This window comes from Tachyglossus aculeatus, chromosome 16, assembly GCF_015852505.1.
Source record: "Tachyglossus aculeatus isolate mTacAcu1 chromosome 16, mTacAcu1.pri, whole genome shotgun sequence".
In the NCBI taxonomy this organism is placed as follows: domain Eukaryota; kingdom Metazoa; phylum Chordata; class Mammalia; order Monotremata; family Tachyglossidae; genus Tachyglossus; species Tachyglossus aculeatus.
In genome coordinates this window covers 19,637,555-19,659,671 of record NC_052081.1, presented here as the reverse complement: position 1 = coordinate 19,659,671, position 22,117 = coordinate 19,637,555, and the positions used below count along the sequence as shown (strand labels likewise).

The following is a 22,117-nucleotide window of genomic DNA, read 5'->3' as shown; positions in this document are numbered from 1 at the left end:
ATCCCGGCTCTGCCACCTGTCTGCTGTGTGATCTTGGGCAAGTCACTTCTCTAGGCCTGAGTTTCCTCATCTGTAAAATGGGGATTAAGATGGTGAGCCCCATGTGAGACAGGGACTATTTCCATCCTGAATTGCTTGTATCCCACCCCAGCGCTTAGAATACTGCCTGGCACACAGTAAGCACTTAACAAATACCACAATTATGGGACCATAACCTGCAGAGGATAATAATAATAATGGCATTTATTTAGCACTTATTATGTGCAAAGCACTGTTCTAAGTGCTGGGGAGGTTACAAGGTGATCAGGTTGTCCTACAGGGGGCTCACAGTCTTCATCCCCATTTTACAGATGAGGTAACTGAGGCACAGAGAAGTGAAGTAACTTGCCCAAAGTCACACAGCTGACAATTGGCAGAGCCGGGATTTGAACCCAAGACCTCTGACTCCAAAGCCCATGCTCTTTCCACTGAGCCATGAGGATAGACTCTGGAGGTCTGTCTGGGAAGTTTCTTCCAGTTCTTGGAGTTCCTGTGGCAGATAGAAGTGAACAGCAGTACTTATGGCACCTAAATAGTTCCCAAGTGCTTAGTACAGTGCTCTGCACACAGTAAGCTCTCAATAAATGCAATTGAATGAATAAATAAGATAGAATAATCAATTTTCTTTCCAAAAAAAGGAAAATCTCTTCATCCCCCAGTAGAATCCATCTAATGGCTCCAACCCATGAATCAGCAAGCTTTTGGGCAGGAGGTAACATGGTCTAGGGGAAAGAGAGTGAGCTTAGTAGACAGAGGCTCTTGCCCCACCTCTGCCACTTGTCTGCTATGTGACTTTGACCAAGTCACCTAGACGCCCTGAGCTTCAGTTTCCTTATCTGTAAAATAGGGATAAAATAACTGTTCTCCCTTCTTTTTAGATTAGGAGCCCCGTATTGGACAGGGACTCTGTTGACTCTGATTATTTTCTAAATACCCCTATACTTCAATCACACAGTCGATCTATTAAAGGCATTCATTGAGCACTTACTTTGTGCAGAGCACATTAAAATATGGGTTATGATCTAGTGGGGAAAACAGACATTAAAATAAATGAAAGATAGGGGAAGCAGCGGAGTATAAGGATATGTACATAAGTGCTGTAGGGTTGAGGGGTGGGGTGAATATAAAGATGCTTACAAGAAGCAGCGTGGCTCAGTGGAAAGAACCCGGGCTTGGGAGTCAGAGGTCATGGGTTCTAATCCCTGCTCCACCACTTGTCAGCTGTGTGACTTTGGGCAAGTTACTTAACTACTCTGGGCCTCAGTTACTTCATCTGTAAAATGGGGATTAAGACTGTGAACCCCACCTGGGACAACCTGATTACCTTGTATCTACTCCAGTGCTTAGAGCAGTGCTTGGCACATAATAAGCGCTTTACAAACACCAACATTATTATCATTAAGAGGTAGAGATCCAAGTGACTGCAGTGAAGGGAGGTGAATTGTGTGGGGGAAAACTAAGTTAATTAGGGAAGGCTTCTTGGAGGTGATATGCTTTTATACGGATTTAAAGAATTAGAGATTGGTGGTCTGTTCAGGGAATTCCAGGCCCAAAGGAGAATGTGAGCAAGGGGCTGTTGGTCTGGTGGATAAGATCAAGGTACCATGAGTAGCTTGGCATTAGAGGAGCAAAGTGTGTGGGTTGGGTTGCATTTGGAGGAGAGGAAGAAAGAGTAGGGAGAAGAGAACTAACTGAGTTCCTTAAAGCTGATGGCAAGGTGTTTCTGTTTGATGGGGAGATTGATATGCAACCATTGGAAAGTTTTTGAGGAGTGGGAAATGTGCCCAGAGCATTTTTTTAGAATCATAATCCTGCCAGAGGGGTGAAATATAAACTGGAGTGGGGAGAGACAGGAAATGGAGAGATCAGTGAGGAGGCTGATGTAGTAGTAAGTGTGGGGTAGGATTAGTGCCTGGGCCAGTGTAGAAGTAGTTCAGATGGGACAGATGATGTGAATGTAGAACTGACAGGATTTGGCAACAGACTGAACATGCAGGTTGAATGAGAGAGTCAGTCAAGGATAATGCCAAGGTTATAGACTTGTAAGATAGGGAGGGTGGTGGAGTTTTTTACACTGATGGGAAAGTTGGGGTGGGAAGATGAGGAATTCCATTTTGGACATATCAGTTCTATGTAGAAATGTCCTGAAGGGAAAAGGAAATGAGAGACTGCGGGACAGGAATGATGTCAGGGCTGCAGAGGTAGATTTGGGAATCATCGACATAGAGATTGTCCAAGGGAGTGGGTGTAGATGGAGAATGGAAGGGGATTCAGAACTAAGCCTTGAGGGAATCCAACCATGAGGGTGTGGGAGGTAGAAGAGGAGCCTGCAAAAGAGACAGAGAAAGAACAGCCAGAGAGCGTGGCCTCATGCTTACAGCACGGGCCTGGCATTCAGAAGGACTTCAGTTCTAGACCTGGTTCCACCACGTGTCTGCTGTGTGACCTTGGGCAAGTCACTGCACTTCTAAATGCCTGTTAGCTTATCTATAAAATAGGGCAGTGACAAACAGCTTAATAATAATAATAATGTTGGTATTTGCTAAGCGCTTACTATGTGCCAAGCACTGTTCTAAGCGGTGGGGTAGATACAAGGTCTTCAGGTTGTCCCACTTGGGGCTCACAGTCTTAATCCCCATTTTACAGATGAGGTAACTGAGGCCCAGAGAAGTTGTGACTTGCCCAAAGTCACACAGCAGACAAGTGGTGGAGGTGAGATTAGAACCCACAACCTCTGACTCCGAAGCCCATGCTCTTTCCACTAAGCTACGCTGCTTCTCGTAAGACTGTGAACCCCAAGTGGGTCAGGGGACTGTGCCCAATGTGATTACCTTGCATCTACCCCAGCTCTTAGAACAGTGCCTGGCATATAGTAAGCGCTTAATAAATACCATTAAAAAAACAAAAGCAAAAAAAAAAGCAGGAAAGGAACAGTGTCAATGAACCCCAGGGTAAATAGTGTTTCCATGGCCAGTGTTGATGGCAGCTGAGAGGTCTTAGGAGGATGAAATGCACTTGGATTTGGGAAGAAGAAAATCATCTGTGACCTTAGAAAGGACAGTTTCCATCTAATTGTCCATTCCAAGAGCTTAGTACAGTGCTCTGCACACAGTAAGCACTCAATAAATACGATTGATTGAATGAATGAATGAATGAATGAATGGAGAGAGAGGGGCGGGAGCCAGATAGATTGCAGGGTGTGGGGAGGGAATTGGAGGGGAGAAAGTGGAGACAGGGAGGTTATAAATAATTTGCTCAAGGACTTTGGGAAGGAAGGGTAGGAGAGTACCGTGGGGTCAAGGGAGAGTCTTTATTAGGATAGAGGAGATAAGATAACTGAGGCACAAAGAAGTTAAGTGAATTGCCCAAGGTAACACAGCAGAGAAGTGTTATATCTACTCGTTTCGTTTTGTCGTCTGTCTCCCCCTTCTAGACTGTGAGTCTTTGTTCGGTAGGGTCCGTCGCTCTATGTTGCCGATTTGTATTTCCCAAGCACTTAGTACAGTGCTCTGCACACAGTAAGCGCTCAATAAATATGATTGTATGAATGAATAAATGTGTTTGAAAGCAGTAGGAAAGGAGCCATTGGAGAGTGAGCAATTGGAAATGATAGGAGCTTGCGCTTACTAAATATTTAGTAAATATCATTATTATAAGACCCAGAAAAAAATGAATTCACTGAGCAGTTCCAGCCTCTCTCCTTCCCTCCCAGCTCTGAGTTGGCCTTTCCCTTGAGGGTGGCTTAGGATTCACCTCTGTGGAATGGGGAGAAACTGCCATCCTGAGCTGAGCCGAGTTAGTTTTCCCTGGTCCGAACAACGTGACCTCATTCGCTCCCACGGCTTCCACTATCATCTCTACGCTGATGACAGCCAGATCTACATCTGTGCCCCTGCTCTCTCCCCTTCCCTCCAGGCTCGCATCTCCTCCTGCCTTCAGGACATCTCCATCTGGATGTCTGCCCGCCACCTAAAGTTCAACATGTCGAAGACTGAACTCCTTGTCTTCCCTCCCAAACCTTGCCCTCTCCCTGATTTTCCCATCTCTGTTGACGGCACTACCATCCTTCCCATCTCACAAGCCCGCAAACTTGGTGTCATCCTCGACTCCGCTCTCTAATTCACCCCTCACATCCAAGCCGTCACCAAAACCTGCCGGTCTCAGCTCCGCAACATCGCCAAGATCCGCCCTTTCCTCTCCATCCATACTGCTACCCTGCTCATTCAAGCTCTCATCCTATCCCGTCTGGACTACTGCATCAGCCTTCTCTCTGATCTCCCATCCTCGTGTCTCTCCCCACTTCAATCCATACTTCATGCTGCTGCCTGGATTATCTTTGTCCAGAAATGCTCTGGGCATATTACTCCCCTCCTCAAAAATCTCCAGTGGCTACCAATCAATCTGCGCATCAGGCAGAAACTCCTCACCCTGGGCTTCAAGGCTCTCCATCACCTCGCCCCCTCCTACCTCACCTCCCTTCTCTCCTTCTCCAGCCCAGCCCGCACCCTCCGCTCCTCCGCCGCTAGTCTCCTCACCGTACCTCGTTCTCGCCTGTCCCGCCATCGACCCCCGGCCCACGTCATCCCCCGGGCCTGGAATGCCCTCCCTCTGCCCATCCGCCAAGCTAGCTCTCTTCCTCCCTTCAAGGCCCTGCGGAGAGCTCACCTCCTCCAGGAGGCCTTCCCAGACTGAGCCCCTTCCTTCCTCTCCCCCTCGTCCCCCTCTCCATCCCCCCATCTTACCTCCTTCCCTTCCCCACAGCACCTGTATATATGGATATATGTTTGTACATATTTATTACTCTATTTATTTATTTATTTATTTTATTTGTCCATATCTATTCTATTTATTTTATTTTGTTAGTATGTTTGGTTTTGTTCTCTGTCTCCCCCTTTTAGACTGTGAGCCCACTGTTGGGTAGGGACTGTCTCTATATGTTGCCAATTTGTACTTCCCAAGCACTTAGTACAGTGCTCTGCACACAGTAAGCGCTCAATAAATATGATTGATGATGATGATGATGATTAGTACAGTGCTCTGCACACAGTAAGAGCTCAATAAATACGATTGAATGAATTATCGTGATGATGTATTCCAGCAACTGAAATAGAAAAAAAAAGCTATGCTGTGCCTGAAATATTTCCTTGATATATTATCCACGAAACCAAGGACACTTGAGAGGTAAAGAATTTGTTAGATATGGCAAGGAGAATGTCATTGCTGACCTTGGAGAGAACGGTATCAAAGCAGTGAAGTGAAGGGGGCAGACGCTGGATTGTAATAATAATAGTAATAATTATGATGGTATTTGTTGAGTGCCAGGCACTCTACTAAGTTCTGGGGTGGATACAAGCAAAACAGGTTGGACACAGTCCCTGTCCTATGTGGTGCTCACAGCCTTGATCTCCATTTTACAGGTGAGGTAACTGAGGCACAGAGAAGTTAAGTGGCTTGCCCAAGGTCACACAGCAGACAAGTGGCAGAGTAAGGATTAGAACCCATGACCTTCTGACTCCAAGGCACATCCTCTATCCACTAGTCCATGGAACAGCATCCCTAGAAGTTGTAGAGAAGTTGTAGAATAAGAGGAAAGAGCTGGAGAAGAGGAACTGGAGAGTGTAACAGCCCATTTGAGAAGTTTAGGCAAGAACAGAAAGAGGGAGATGAGGAGATAGCTGGATTATTTAGGGCCTTCCCTTAACCCAACTTTTTCCCCATCACGTTGCTGTCTTTTTATTCCTTTGGTACTTGTTAAGTGCCTGCTATGTGCCAGGCACTGTACTAAGCACAAGGGTGGATAAACGTAAATTAGGTTGAACGCATTCCCCGTCCCACGTGGGATGCGCAATCTCAATCCCCATTTTACAGATGAGATCATTGAGGGCCAGAGAAGCGAAGCAACTTGCCCAAGGTCACACAGCAGACAAGTGGTGGAGCCGGAACTAGAACTCATGACCTTCTGACTCCTAGGCCCGGGAGTCAATTAACACCATGCTGCTTATCTAGATCTCTGAGATCAGGGTACAGTGAAAAAGCTGGCACTAAAGTGGCATGTGCAGGCTGAGCCCGTTGTTGGGTCAGGACCATCTCTATACGTTGCCGACTTGTACTTCCTAAGCGCTTAGTACAGTGCTCTGCATACAGTAAGCGCTCAATAAATATGATTAAATGAATGAATGAGTTATAGTAGGGCATTAGGGAGGTAAGGTAGGAGACTGGCTGACTGAGTGCTTCAAAGCCAGTGTTAAATAATAATGATGGCATTTGTTAAGCGCTTACTTTGTGCCAAGCACTGTTCTAAGCACTGAGAGGATACAAGGTAATTAGGTTGTCCCACTTGGGGCTCACAGTCCTAATCCCCCTTTTCCAGATGAGGTAACTGAGGCACAGAGAAGTGAAGTGACTTGCCCAAAGTCACACAGCTGACAAGTGGCAGAGCGGGGATTAGAACCCACAACCTCTGACTCCCAAGCCTGGGCTCTTTCCACTGAGCCATGCTGCTTCTCTAGCTACGCTGCTTCTCTAGAAAGATAAGCCGTCATGGAGGCTGTCATTCTCGCATTTCTCTGACTTAGTAATAATAATAATAATGATGGCATTTATTAAGCGCTTACTACATGCAAAGCACTGTTCTAAGCGCTGGGGAGGTTACAAGGTGATCAGGTTGTCCCACGGGGGGCTCACAGTCTTCATCCCCATTTTACAGATGAGGTAAACTGAGGCCCAGAGAAGTTAAGTGACTTGCCCAAAGTCACATAGCTGACAAGTGGCGGAGCCGGGATTTGAACCCACGACCTCTGACTCCAAAGCCCGGGCTCTTTCCACTGAACCACGCTGCTTCTCTTAATGCAATGTTCAAACTTCTATTTTCAACTTCTATTTTCACCTTCTGTTTTCAAAGCAATTTCCAAGGGAGGCAGTCTTGCTAGTGGCAATAATGATATTTACTGAAGCAGCAGCTATGTTTAAGGCACTGTACTAAGTCTTCGGGGATGGACAGCAGAAGTATAAAATGTGTTCCCTGCCCACGGAGAGCCTTTAGTGTAATGAGGGAAACAGTTATAAAAATATTTTATATTAGAGGGATCATAAAATGTATTTTTATAGCTAGCACTGAAACATATTTAACTTATACTAGATGTTCATAAACCCAAGTTTGGAGTCTTTCATATTGCTCCTTTGGGACCAAGATAACTAATATGAGGAAAAATGATCTTACCTCACATTCATATTGCAGTAGAGTTGCTTCTTCTAATAGATTTTCTTCTTTTTTTATGGTATTTGTTAAGGGACTACTACATGCCAGGGACTGTGCTAAGCACTGGTGTAGGTGCATGCTAATCAGGTTGAACGAAGTCCATGTCCCACATGGGGCTCACGACCTTAGTCCCCATTTTACAGATCAGGTAGCTGAGGCGAAGAGAAGCGAAGTGACTTGCCCTAGGTCATACAGCAGACAGGTGGCAGAGGCAGGATTAGAACCCAGGTTCTTATAACTTCCTGGCCCATGCTTTATTCACTAGGCCATGCTGCCTCTGAGGTCTTCTAAAGACAGGGATTTTTCCCCCTTTTAAACCAAAGAGCCTGCCCCCGCATCCACCCATGATCCCATTATCCATCTTCTTGTCACTCATTCCTCTCCTTATATAAAGAATGTGTCCCTAGTTCATTGCTACAGCCCAACATCTCTCAAGATCCAGAGTTTATCATGCAGTGTGAAAGGAGGAATGGAGTGGGAAGAGTACTCAGGTTGAACAGCTCTACTCTCCCCATTCAGATTTTTTTAACGGTATTTGGTAAGCCCCTACAACGGTTCCAGGCTCTGTATTCAGTCAGTATTCAATCGTATTTATTGAGCGCATACTGTGTGCAGAGCACTGTACTAAGCACTTGGGAAGTACAAGTTGGCAACATATAGAGACGGTCCCTTCCGAACAGTGGGCTCACAGTCTAGAAGGGGGAGACAGAGAACAAAACCAAACATATTAACAAAATAAAATAAATAGAATAAATATGTACAAATAAAATAGAATAATAAATACATACAAACATATATACATATATACAGGTGCTGTGGGGAGGGGAAGGAGGTAAGGCGGGGGGATGGGGAGGGGGAGAAGGGGGAGAGGAAGGAAGGGGCTCAGTCTGGGAAGGCCTCCTGGAGGAGGTGAGCTCTCAGCAGGGCCTTGAAGGGAGGAAGAGAGCTAGCTTGGCGGATGGGCAGAGGGAGGGCATTCCAGGCTCGGGGGATGACGTGGGCCGGGGGTCGACGGCGGGACAGGCGAGAACGAGGCCTAACGGTGAGGAGATTAGCGGCGGAGGAGCGGAGGGTGCGGGCTGGGCTGGAGAAGGAGAGAAGGGAGGTGAGGTAGGAGGGGGCGAGGTGATGGACAGCCTTGAAGCCCAGGGTGAGGAGTTTCTGCCTCATGCACAGATTTTTGAGGAGGGGAGTAACATGCCCAGAGCGTTTCTGCTCAAAGATGATCCGGGCAGCGGCGTGAAGTATGGATTGCAGTGAGCAGAGACAGGAGGATGGGAGTTTGGAGAGGAGGCTGTACTAAGCTCTGTACTAAGCTCTGGGGTAGATGCAAGCTAATCAGGTTGGACACAGTCCATGTTCCATGGCTCAATGGAAAGAGCATGGGCTTGGGAGTCAGAGGTCATGGGTTCAAATCCCGGCTCCACCAATTGTCAGCTGTGTGACTTTGGGCAAGTCACTTCACTTCTCTGTGCCTCACCTGCAAAATGGGGATGAAGACTGTGAGCCCCACATGGGACAATCTGATCACCTTGTAACCTCCCCAGCACTTAGAACAGTGCTTTGCACATAGTAAGCGCTTAACAAATGCGATCATTTTTTTTCCATGTGGCGCTCATGGTCTTAATCCTGATTTCCCATGAGAAGCAGCATTATCTAGTGGATAGAGTATGGGCCTGGGAGCCAGATGGTCATGGGTTCTAATCCCGGCTCTGCCACGTCTTCTGTGTGACCTTGGGCAAGTCGCTTCACTTTTCTGTGCCTCAGTTACCTTCTCTGTAAAATGGGTATTGCTACTGTGAGACCTACATGGGACAGGGACTGTGTCCAACCCAATTTGCCTGTATCCACTCCAGCATATAGTACAATGCCTGGCCCATAGTAAGCACTTAACAGATACCATAATAATAATAATTATTATTATTATTTCATGGATGAGGAAATTGAGGCACAGAGAAGCCAAATGACCTATCCAAGGTCATACAATCAGACAAGTGGCAGAGACGGAACTAGAACTTGTACTTGTAACTTGTACTTCCCAAGCACTTAGCACAGTGCTCTGCACACAGTAAGCACTCAATAAATACGATTGAATGAACGAATGAATAGAACCCAGGTCCTCTGACTCCTAGGCCTGTCCTCTTTCCATGCTACTTCTTTGTTAACTGTAATTCTTCACCATTGTCACCAAAACCCATGGCAACTCCTAATTACTGGTTTCCATGACTCCTACAAATCTACACAAAGCTTCTTCTAGACTGTGAGCCCACTGTTGGGTAGGGACCGTCTCTATATGTTGCCAACTTGTACATCCCAAGCGCTTAGTACAGTGCTCTGCACACAGTAAGCGCTCAATAAATGTGATTGAATGAATGAATGAATGAATACTTCATTCACCTCCCCATCTCATGAGAAACATAATTCTCCAGTGAAAATGTCCTTCTCTCAAAGTAGGCTCGGAGAACAATTCACTGTGTTCTGCAACCTCTCAAAATACGTTTGGACTAGTTAGAGTGGATTTGTAGCCTGATACCAGATTTGTAGAAATTGTATTCTTGTTGTTTTCCAGAATTACTTTTACAAATGTACGTTTTTACACTTTGACATTTTCAGAGGGTACAGTATTTATCAATCAAGCATTCATATTCATTGAGTGCTTATTGTGTGCAGAGCACTGCACTAAGTGCTTGGAAGAGTTTGTAGTCACGTTCCCTTCCCACAGTGTTGCAATTTTGAGTCAAGAAAACAAGCTTCTCAAAGGTAACAATATATTCAGAAAGTTCATTCAAAAACTATATGTAGGTTTTAAAAAAAATTCACCAAGATGACTATCTAAATTCTTGTAGATTTTTCTAAACAAATAACATGATTAACTTTGTAATGTTTGCAAAAAAGCAATTCTGGGAATAAAACTGAATTGATCCGATTTGACATTTTGAAGCTTTTCTTCAGTTAAAAATAAAGGAAGCCGTACCTCTGTTTTTATAATACAATTCTCAAGTATTCAGAAAAGCACATTGTTTGTTAACCTGAATTTAGAAAAAAGCAGATATGATTTATTTTAATGAAAAACGTTTTAAGGGAGAAATAAATGATCTAGTTGTCTTCATTGCATCGCTTACATCATCACTATTTGAACAACTGACTCTCTAATTGACAGTATGCAACTTATGTTTTAATGAGCAAAAAGAATATATTTGGTTCAGAGTTTAAACATGATCTTCTAATTTCAGTAGCAGAATAGTATAGAGTACTAGTACTACCCCTCTAGACTGAAAGCTCGTTATGGGCAGGGAATGTGTCTGCTAATTCTGTTGTACTCTCCCAAGTGCTTAGTATAACAATAATAATAATGACGGCATTTGTTAAGCGCTTACTATGTGCAAAGCACTGTTCTAAGCACTGGGGAGGTTACAAGGTGATCAGGTTGTCCCACGTGGGGCTCACAGTCATCCTCCCCATTTTACAGATGAGGTAACTGACTTTCAAGGTCACACAACAGACATGTGGCAGAGCTGGGATTCGAACCCATGACCTCTGACTCCAAAGCCCATGCTCTTTCCACTGAGCCATGCTGCTTTTCTGTAGTGCTTCGCAGATAGTAAGAACTCAATGTATATCATTGATTGAGTAGTAATGCTTATCCACTGTATTAGTGATTACTTCCCATTACTATATTTACTTGCAAAATTGCCCCTCTTTTAAAACAAATTTTTGCAACTCTAAAATGGGGAGTGAATGGGGCAATTACATGAGGAAATCATTCTTATTATGGTACTTGTTAAGTGCTTACTCTGTGCCAAGCACTGTTCTAAAAGCACTGGGTTAGATCCAAGTTAATAAGACGGGACACAGTCTCTTTGCCACTTGGGGCTCACAGTCCAGCACTTAGAACAGTGCTTGGCACATAGAAAGCGCTTAACAAATGCCACCATCATCATCCTAATCCCCATTTTACAGATTAGGTAACTGAGGCCCAGAGAAGTTAAGTGATTTGTCCAAGGTCACAAAGCAGACACGTGGCAGAGCTAGATTAGAACCCAGGTCCTTTTGAGTCTCAGGCCCATGCTCTGTCCACCAAGCCATGCTGCTTCTCACTTCTCTGCTTCTCACTGCTAAATCTAGCAATAGAGGGAGCAGAAGGAAAAGAAAGAAAAGAAGTCACATCATCATCATCATCATCAATCGTATTTATTGAGCGCTTACTGTGTGCAGAGCACTGTACTAAGCGCTCAGGAAGTACAAGTTGGCAACATATAGAGACAGTTCCTACCCAACAGTGGGCTCACAAGTCTAAAAGGGGGAGACAGAGAACAAAACCAAACATACTAACAAAATAAAATAAATAGAATAGATATGTACAAGCAAAATAAATAAATAAATAAATAGAGTAACAAATATGTACAAACATATATACATATATACAGGTGCTGTGGGGAAGGGAAGGAGGTAAGATGGGGGGCATGGAGAGGGGGATGAGAGGGAGAGGAAGGAAGGGGCTCAGTCTGGGAAGGCCTCCTGGAGGAGGTGAGCTGCGTGGCTTACTTCTTCTCTACCCTTCCAATGCCGCATACAGTAGACCCTCAGTGAATTAGCCCTTCTCCTCCTAACCTGGATTTCAGACATCCCAGCAAAGAAAGTTCCCAGAACGAACCTGAATCTGGAGGATTACTGTGTTCAGACCCTTCTCCCATCCCTATCCAGGCATGCATTCATTCATTCAATCGTATTTATTGAGCACTTACTGTGTGCAGAGCACTGTACTAAGCGCTTAACTATTACTGCTCACAAACATAATCCTTCATTTCCTCTTCAAAAACGAGGGGTGGGGAAAATTATATGGTGGAGGCAATTATGTGAGTAAATACGGTATTAGGTAATTATTTAATAAAGAATGGCTTAATCATTCAGAAGCACACGTAATGTAACTGCAGAGCTATCATTCAGATTTGCAGACTCATATTTTGTCTGTTTCCTTGTTTTGATGTCTGTCTCCCCCCTTCTAGACTTTAAGCCTGTTGTTGGGTAGGGATTGTCTCTATTTGTTGCTGAATTGTACTTTCCAAGTGCTTAGTACAGTGCTCTGCACACAGTAAGCCCTCGATAAATGACTGACTGACTGAATGAATATTGTTCTATTCATTTAATTCTGATTCTTTTCTAGAAATCTGTTATTTTCTAAGGTTTAACATTCATTTCATTTTCCATTTTCCTCCATATCTCTTCTGCCTTGTGTCTATTGAAATTTATTTTCTATTGTTGATAAAATCCTGTCATTTACTCAGATGCCTAATATTAAAATTCATTTTGTCTTAAAGTCACAGATTTCTATCAGTGTAGAAGACTGGGAAGACACCAAAGATACCAAAGAGCCCACGCACCATCGCAACAACCATCGCAACTCAACATCCAGCGACCAATCGGACCATCCACTGTTGCGGCGGAAGAGCATGCAGTGGGCCCGGAGGCTGAGCCGGAAAGTTCCCAAGCACTCCGGCAAAACCGCTGAAAAGATAAGCCAGCAGCGCCTGAACCTTTACAGGAGGTCGGAAAGACAGGAGCTCGCGGAACTGGTGAAAAATAGAATGAAACACTTGGGTCTTTCCACAGCGGGATACGGTACGATCTTCAAAAACACTCAATAATCTGGATTTATATTTTAATGCATTATGAACTGAGGCCTGATTGAGTCATATTAACATGCTATTGAGGGACTTTGGTCTTGTTATAGTGTACTCTCCCAAGTGCTCAGTACAGTGCTCTGCACTCAGTAAGCATTCAGTAAATACCATTGAATGAATGAATAAAGGCATGCAACTGGCAGAGTTTCAGGTAACAGATATTGCAAATGGAAAACACACACACTCCGCTTCTTGTGTAGCATCGAGATTGAGAAGGAAAGAATTTTGAAAGTCGAAGTTCATTCATTGTGCTTCACAGGGTGGCCAAAGGATGTCAGTACAACTAATAAGAAGGCAGGTTTATTTATGGAAATTTTTTAATAGTGTTTGTTAAGTGCCTGCTGTGTGCCTGACACTGAATTAAGCACCGGGGTAGGAACAAACCAATTATATTGGACACAATCTTCGTCCCATATGGGGCTCACAGTCTTAAGCCCCATTTTACAGATGAGCTACTAAAGGCACAGAGAGATGAAGTGATTTGCCCAAGGTCACATAACAGAGAAGTGGCAGAGCTGAGATTAGAACCCAGGCCCATTGGACTCCCAGGCTCTATAATAATGATGGTATTTGTTAAACACTTACTATGTGCCAAGCACTGTTCTAAGCGCCAGTACTTAGAATAGTGTCCCAGCGCTAAGAACAGTGCTTCACACATAGTAAGCGCTTAACAAATACCAACATTATCATTATTATACAAGCTTATCAAGTTGTCCCACATGGGGTTCACAGTCTTAATCCCCATTTTACAGATGAGGTAACTGAAACACAGAGAAGTCAAGTGACTCGCTCAAAGTCACGTAGCTGACAAGTGGCATAGCTGGGATTAGAACCCGCGACCACTAAGCCACACTGCCTCTCAATTTCTTAAGCCCCTACTATGTACCAAGTACTGACCAGGAGTTCAAGTAAATGCAAGATATCTCCCACATGGGGCTCACAATCAAAATCTAATGGGAAGGGAAAACAAGTATTTAATCCTCATTTTACAGATCAGGAAACTTGTCAAGAGTTGACTTGTCCTATTCTCCTAGGCCTCCTGATATGCTCTTTCCCATGCCTAGGGCTGTATTACCATTCTGCCACCTGCTTGGTGTGTGATCTTAGGCAAGCTCCTTAACTTTTCTGTTTCTTGGTTTCCTCATCTGGAAAATGGGGATGAAATACTTACTTTCCCTCCCCATTAGACTGTGAGCCCCATCTAGGTCATGGACTGTGTCCAATCTGCTTGTCCTATACCTATCCCATCACTAGGCGCAGTACACAGGACATAGTAAATGCTTAACAAATATTATTATCATTATTATTAATATCATTATTATGACAAAGAAATTAGTCACAGGTAGCTGATGACAATTTGGATACCCTGACATTTTGTATATAAGGGTAGAGAAGCAGTGTGGCTCAGTGGAAAGAGCACGGGCTTGGGAGTCAGAGGTCATGGGTTCTAATCCCGACTCCACCACTTGTCAGCTGGGTGACTTCGGGCAAGTCACTTAACTTCTCTGTGCCTCAGTTACCTCATCTGTAAAATGGGGATTAAGACTGGGAGTCCCATGTGGGACAACCTGATTACCTTGTATCCCCCCAGCACGTAGAACAGTGCTTGGCACATAGTAAATGCTTAACAAATGCCATCATTATTATTATAGAATACCAAATGTCATGTTTCCTGTTCTCTGGCAGAAGGAATGGTCTCAGTCAACCTTCTGACCTGCCCAATATTTCCTCTCGGAGCAGTCAAGAGCTGTAGTCTCTCCTTCCCGAAACTATACCTCACCACCAGCAGTCCGACAGTGGGGTGGAGGCGGGTGGAGAGGAAACAATCCAAAATATTCCCTTGAATCAGACATGTTGGTACCAACCTTAGGATTCCAGGGTGAAATATGATTGAAAGCTTGAGGTCACGGAATCCGTGTCTTGCTCCCAAGTGCTCAATCAGAACCAGTCCACATTCAGTAAACATCATTGAGCAAATTCCAGTAATGAGTTGTGTTTCATTACAATCAGTCAGTAGTGTTTTGGGGACGCTTAATGCAAACATCTGCCCTGTACTTATTTCCTCCTCAAAAACGAGGGGTACTGGAGGATTTTCCTATTGTCCATCTCTTTATGATCACTTGCCTTTTAGGCTCTCTGCCCGTGGGTCCTTCCATTGGTATTTCTTGGTGACAGATGAGTTCTGCTGCTAATCCGTATTATAGTTTAATCCCCAATAACTCTCTAATATGGCTGTGTTTCTCCTCCAAATAGCCAACCCTCCCGTCCTATTTCATAGCACCCCCAGGGATGGATTTCATCCCAGGGATGACCTGAGACATTTGACTGGCATGGTTTGGTAATGAATTTTCCTTTTAGGAAGGACATCAAGGAGTAAATGGGTGACTCCCTGTCCTCCTGTGTGGGCTAAGTGTGAGATAGCTTTAACTTGACCATCTCAATCTCTAGACTGGCAGCTCATTGTGGGCAGGGAATGTGTCCCTTTTATTGTTATATTGTACTCTCCCAAGCGCTTAGTACAGTGCTCTGCACAGAGTAATCCCTCAATAAATACAATAGATTGATTGACTGACAACCTAGATTTCTCTAAACAGATTTAGATTGATTATTCAGGTAAGTTTTGGGAAGGAAAAATGCATGCATAACAAACACTTCCAAAGGAAATTATTTGAAAGTAAGTTTCTCTGTTAAGTAATGTATTAACAGTCTTATTGGGGAAAAAAATCAAAACTTGATATTACCACATTGCTGGCTGTTAGAGCTGATTGATTTAATTAAAAAAATATTTTTCCCATTGATTATGAAAACTAAAAAAAACTATATTTTTTTGTCCTCTAGATGAAATGAATGATCATCACAACACCCTCTCCTACATCCTGATAAATCCTTCTCCAGACACAAGATTGGAGCTGAATGATGTTGTGTAAGTCAGATATGTCATATGAGAAATATACATAATTTTGGATTTTTACTTTCACGTGCAAGTTAATGCTTTTTTTTCTTCTGGTTAAAATATAGCTACTGTTTAACATCTGTAAGTTAAAAATATGAAAACATAAGATGATTTTATTTTATTGGTCCCTCTAGACTTTAAGCTCAATGTGGACAGGGAGTGTGTCTATTATTGTTATAATCTACTCTCCCAAGCGCTTAGTACAGTGCTCTGCAAATAGTAAGCACTCAGTAAATACAATGGAGTGACTGACTCGTTTCCCTAACGATGAAGTCAACGAATTGTGAATAAGTTTCTAAACTACACAGTTGAATGAAAGTCAAACTGCTAGAGAAAGAAGAAACACGTCCAGAACTTTGCAACAACATCAGAGGAATCATATTAGGGCAAGAAGTCCCATCTGTCTCTTTTAAAGTGACAACAACAATTGGGTTTCCCTATGGCCTATTCTCTTCCCAAATTCCCCTAAGCCTGTAGGCGGTTCCAGGATGGAGTACCAGGACTGGTTCGATGAGAATGGTTCCAAGATCAAAGGCAGAAAAATAAGCAATAAATCAACAGCACCCTGCAAATTCTCACAACCCTGACCAAAAGAAGGATTTTGGAAGCCTACATCATTTAATGCAGAACAAGGAAAGATACTTGTATGATCACTAGTGGGGCTCCATGGCTGAAGAGACACAAGGCTACAAAACCAAACATAAATCATTAGAAGGTGCATTTGGACCCAAGTCCATTGCCCCAGAACCTTGAAAATCAATCACTCAGTGGTATTTAATGAACAATTACTGTGTGCTATACTGAGTGCTTGCCAGAGAGCAATACAACAGAGATGGTAGATCTGATCCCTGCCAACAAGAAGCTTGCAAACTTGAGGACTAATGATTTCATTCTCCTCACAGATAAAGAAGGAATTTTAAAGAAAATTAAAAATTCATTCTTTAACTGGGAGGAGAATGGAATTGTTTTTAAAGAATGGCATCAGTCTCCTTTGTAAACCTTCAACTGCTGAAGACGTGCTGCGATAAACAGTCTACCCATCTTTGGGAAAAAATATGAGAATGTCGATGGGGGAAATGTTTTTAGTACCACTCAGCTCTCCATAATAAGCAAGACCTTAATGAGAGTCATCTTGGACAGAAGAACCTCGTGAAGCTGGTCCTTCTGCTATAGGAATTCAGTTGCAGATTTGGGGGGGGGCACCACAAAGGCGTGATCTCTGTGTCGTGTTAAACTCAGGGGATAAAAATAGAGAAGACCACACAACCTTTGGAAACAAAAAGTTTGTCTGCCCAGAAAAGTTTTTCAGGCTCTCAAGATTCTTTCACATTGATGTGGTTGTCTGTTTCAAAATTGGAGTATCCCATCTTTGTCGTCTTATTCGATGAATTTTGTTTGCTCAGGCTCAAGAACACAGTGAGGGATCTGAAATCTGGGCTAGGAATACGATTCTGATCCTTTGGAAAACTCTCATTACCGTAGGATGAGAGTAACATCAAATACCTTGATGTTGGGAAACAGCCTGGCATAGTGGATAGAGCAAAGGCCTGGGAGTTAGAAGGTCATGAGTTCTAACACTGGCTCTGCCACCTGTCTCCTGTGTGACCTTGGGCGAGTCACCTCACTTCTCTGTGCCTCAGTTCCCTCATCTGTAAAATGGGGATTAAGACTGTGATCCCCATGTGGGACAGGGACTGTGTCCAACCCAATTGTCTTCTATCCACCCCAGCGCTTAGAACAGTGTCTGGCACATAGTAAGAACTTAACAAAATTATTATTATACCTTGAATCACTCATACATGAGCTCCCAGGTGCTGATAACTGATCTGGAAGCACCTACACGAGACAAGATGGAGATTATTATGAATCTCTTCTCTGAATCGGCAAAGTTCCATGGATGGACAGTAAGTCTGAAGAAAACTGGGGTTCGAGACCAGCCAACATTTGGCTGTCAAGACTCAGCATCACTGACAGAATTGAATGGTGTTACTAAATGTATTACTTGGGCAGAACACTGTTCAATGATGCCAAGTCAAACAGGGAGGCAGAAAAGTGAATCAAAATGGCTAATGTGCCCTTTGGGAGATACAGAGACAGTTTGGTACCAACTTGGATCAGTTTTCAGAACAAACTGAAACTGTGTTAGGCAATTTGTAGGGTAAAATGTCTATATTACTGGAAGGCCTGGACTTCCACATGGACCAAATTAGACTTTTGTCCATTAGTGAATCAATCAATTGTATTTATTGAGCATTTACTGTGTGCAGAGCACTGTACAAAGCGCTTGGGAGAGTGCCATAAAACGGAGTTGGTAGGCTAGTTCCCTACTCATAAAGAGTTTGCATTCTAGAGGGGGAGACAGGCATTAATATGAATAAATAAAATAAATTAAGGATATGAACAGAAGTACTGTGGGGGTCAGCGAGGGGGGAACAAAGGGTGAAAATCCTAGTTCAAGGGTGATGAAGAAGAGAGTTTGAAAAGAGGAAATGAAGGCTTAGTAGGGAAGGCTTCTTGGAGGAAATGTGTTTTTAATAAGGTTTTGAAGGTGGGAAGAGTGAATGTCTGTTGGGTATTCATTCATTCATTCAATTGTATTTATTGAGCATTTATATGTGCAAAGCACTATATTAAGCGCTTGATCACTGGATATGAAGAGGGAGGGAGTTCCAAGCCAGATGGCAAGGGATTGGTGACAAAGACTTCTAGGGCAGTTCTGTTACAACAACTTATGTGTAAAACTTATCAAGTGGCAAGACAGACTCACAAACATTAATGTTTCTCACATAATACCTTTACTGCTGTACATATGAGGAGACTGGATGACAGCAAGATATCCTAACAACTGCTTGTATTGGGAGCTGAACTAGGATAACTGTAGAAAGTGCTTTAAGCACTGTAAAAACATTGAAGCCAAACCTTAAAAGAAACCTCAAATATCAGTCATTGGTATTTACTGAGTACCTACTGATGCAGAACATTGCAATAAGTGTTTGGAAGAATTCAGAAGAAGCAAAACAAGTATTTCCTGTCCTAAAGGAGCTTAATATCTGATGGGGTAGACAGATTAAAAATTGATCTGATCTCCCACTCCAATCCAACCTGCACACTTACTCCTTTAACACTAACATGCTCTCTGTACTTCAATCTTGTCTATCCCGCTACAGACCCCTAACTCACATTCTCCCTGGAGTCTGGAACTCCAGGTTCATAACTTACAGTCCACCACTCTCTCCACCTTCAAAGCCCTCCTAAAATTACATCTCCCCCAAAAGACTTTCTCAGACTAAGCCATTTATTTTCCCTATCCACCCTCCCTTCTGCATTGACTATGAGCTTAGCTATGTACCCCTTTAAGCACTTCAATACTAACCCCAAACCCACAGTCATCTCGTCTTATGCCGTCGAGTCGTCTCCGACTCATAGCGAAGCCATGGACACATCGCTCCCAGAACACCCCTCCTCCATCAGCAATCACTCTGGTAGTGTATCCATAGAGTTTTCTTGGTAACAATACAGAAGTGGTTAGTGCTTAGGTCAGTGCTCGGCACACAGTAAATGTTCAATAAGTATGGTTGAATGAATGAACGAATGAATGATGAATGAATGAATGAATTTAGATAGCTGAGAGTCAGGGGATACCTGGATCCATTTTCTATCCAAGGGAGGTATCAGAGAGGGTCAGTTGTCCGTGGATTGCCTTCCTAGATCAGAAAAATTAACCTGACAATCTTTCATTCCCCACAGCACGAGTCTGAGTTAGACACAATTGACTTCTGCTCATATACCAAGGTGGCAAGAGTCCTGTATTGTACTTTTCAAGCGCTTAGTACAGTGCTCTGCACACAGTAAGCACTCAATAAATACAATTGAATGAACGAATGAATGGGTCTGGGTAGGCAGATCTGCTGGAACCTGCAGCAGTGCAGTGCAGGGAACCTCCTTCCCTGCAGTGGAAGAAGAGAACTCACGAGACGCAAACATGGCTAAACAGTTGTTTCTCTCATATTCAGGCCTGTTAGCATTTGCTGTGAATCATTCGTCCCAAGCACTTAGTACAGTGCTGTTCACACAGTAAGCGCTCAGTAAATATGATTAAATGAATGAATTCAATTCCTAAAGCCTAAAACATTTAAGAATCAATCAATTAATTAGATTTATTGAACACTTACTGTCTGCAGAGGACCCTACTAAGCGCTTGGGAGACTACACTATAACAGAGTTGGTAGATACATTCCCTGCCCACCACGAGCTTACAAGTCTGTCTTGTCTTATACCATCGAGTCATCTTTGACCGATAGCAACGCCGTGGGCAAATCTCTCCCAGAACGCCCCACCTCTATCAGAAATCGTTCAGGTAGTGTATCCATAGAGTTTTCTTGGTAAAAATACGGAAGTGGTTTACCATTGTCTCCTTCCGTGCAGTAAACATGAGTCTCCATCCTGCTCTCTCCCCTGCTGCTGCAGCCCAGGACGGGTGAGTTTTGACTTGTAGCAGATTGCCTGCCATTCGCTAGCCACTGCCCAAGGTAGGAATGGAATGGGTAGGCCTCTGCCTGACTCTCCCTCCCATAGTAGAGTACTGGGAACTCTCCTGGTGTGACCCTGAGAGGAGCTTACAGTCTAGAGAGAATAAAATGAAAATATGGTCAAATGCACCTGAGGCCCGTTGTAAGTGCTAAAACCATTTCAGTTTTTGGTTCATCTTAGAGTATACAGAAAAATGCGATGTGAAAGACCAGGAACAGGTATTGCAGTAGATTTCTTGGCATGCTGTGTTTAATTGAAATAACAAGTTATGTTCCTTTCCTCTTAGGTACTTAATCCGCCCCGATCCAATGGCATATCTACCCAACAGTGTCCCCAGCCGGAAAAGTAGCATTGGCCATACCCCCGGACAAGATGGTAGAGAAGAAACCCAACTTTGATAAATATGAATACCAATAACTGACTATTTTTCTACAAATACATTGATTCCGTCAAGCCTAATTCCTAGGAAAAAGTGATATTGGCATGAAAGGAATGCACTGGAAAAGCTTCAGTTCCTTACAAACAGAACTCTTGCACTTCGATTGTAGCTGATTTATAAACTTTGTATGCCATTTTTTTTCCAGTGTTCATTTGAAATACTTTACCGGACTGATTCTGTGAAACTGTAAACAGTAAGGGAAAAGGACTGATAATTGAAGAACAACTGAACAGTGCAGACTTCAAGACAGGAAAATGACAATCCAATTTGAAGGAGAGTATAAGAAATCAAAACTCTTTCCGAGAATCTTCTGCACTTTCGATTGGTTGTAAGCTCCTTGAGGGCAGCCAACTTAAATAGTAATTTTATTGCACTCTTCCAAGTGCTCAGTACAGTGCTCTGCACACAGTAGGTACAATTGATTGATTGAATCTGCTGCTTCTAAAAGAGTGCATGGCAAGAGATAGTCTTTCAAATGAAACTCTGTACCCATGTCCAAAAATGTCAGTGAACACTGATAGACAATGTTTTATGTGTATAACTACTGTAACAGAATAATACTTTGCTGTTAGAGTGCAGATATTCAGTTCATTTAAGCCTTTGTGTCTGTCTTTTCCTATTAAAATATATTAATTTTAGAATTGCACTATGATTCTTTGCAGCATGCCTTATTATTTAGAGAAGACAAAATGCAAAGAAAAAGTAAAGAAATATAAGTACTTGACTTTTCCCTTGCAATGGGTAATTTTTTCCATTTGTTAAGAAAACAAATCTTGATGCACAAAATCTGATATTGAATTTCAAAATACTGAATGGAAAGATGGAGCTGCCAGTCCAGTTTTCGAGAAACTCTCAGGAGAATTGATTTTCAATTGGGTTTTCTGCTTCAAAATTCTTCACATGCTGTGTCATATTCATTAGAATCATTCACTGTGCATTTTCTTTGATTTGAGAACATTTCAGATCATTGGAAGAGCTACATATGTCTTTGGTTTTGAAAGAATAACAATAAAAACATGATGAGAAATTGGTCAATTTAATTTCAGTGAACATTGGGATGAAAGTATAACTTGGAACAATGTGTGCACATCCCAAAGTCTTCTGATATTGTTACTTCAGACAGCACAGCAGAGAGTTAAGAGGTGACAATTTGGCAGATCTCCTACCAAGAATACGTAAGAGAAAGTTGAAGCATCTCTTTTTAGTAAGGCTACTTC

The 22,117-nt window shown here is 43.1% G+C and overlaps 1 protein-coding gene across 5 annotated transcripts in view; it reads left to right on the top strand.

Moving 5' to 3' along the window:
- Positions 1-21,503, top strand: part of KCNT2 (potassium sodium-activated channel subfamily T member 2) — a 368,421-nt gene extending 346,918 nt beyond the window's left edge. For all 5 annotated transcript variants that reach the window (XM_038757817.1, XM_038757815.1, XM_038757816.1 and 2 more), the window contains 3 exons: positions 12,616-12,916; positions 15,817-15,901; positions 20,748-21,503. In XM_038757817.1, the coding sequence (XP_038613745.1) occupies positions 12,616-12,916; positions 15,817-15,901; positions 20,748-20,859 (498 nt within the window). In that variant the 3' untranslated portion in view covers positions 20,860-21,503. The remainder of the gene's footprint in view (positions 1-12,615; positions 12,917-15,816; positions 15,902-20,747) is intronic.
- Positions 21,504-22,117: the final 614 nt, after the last annotated feature.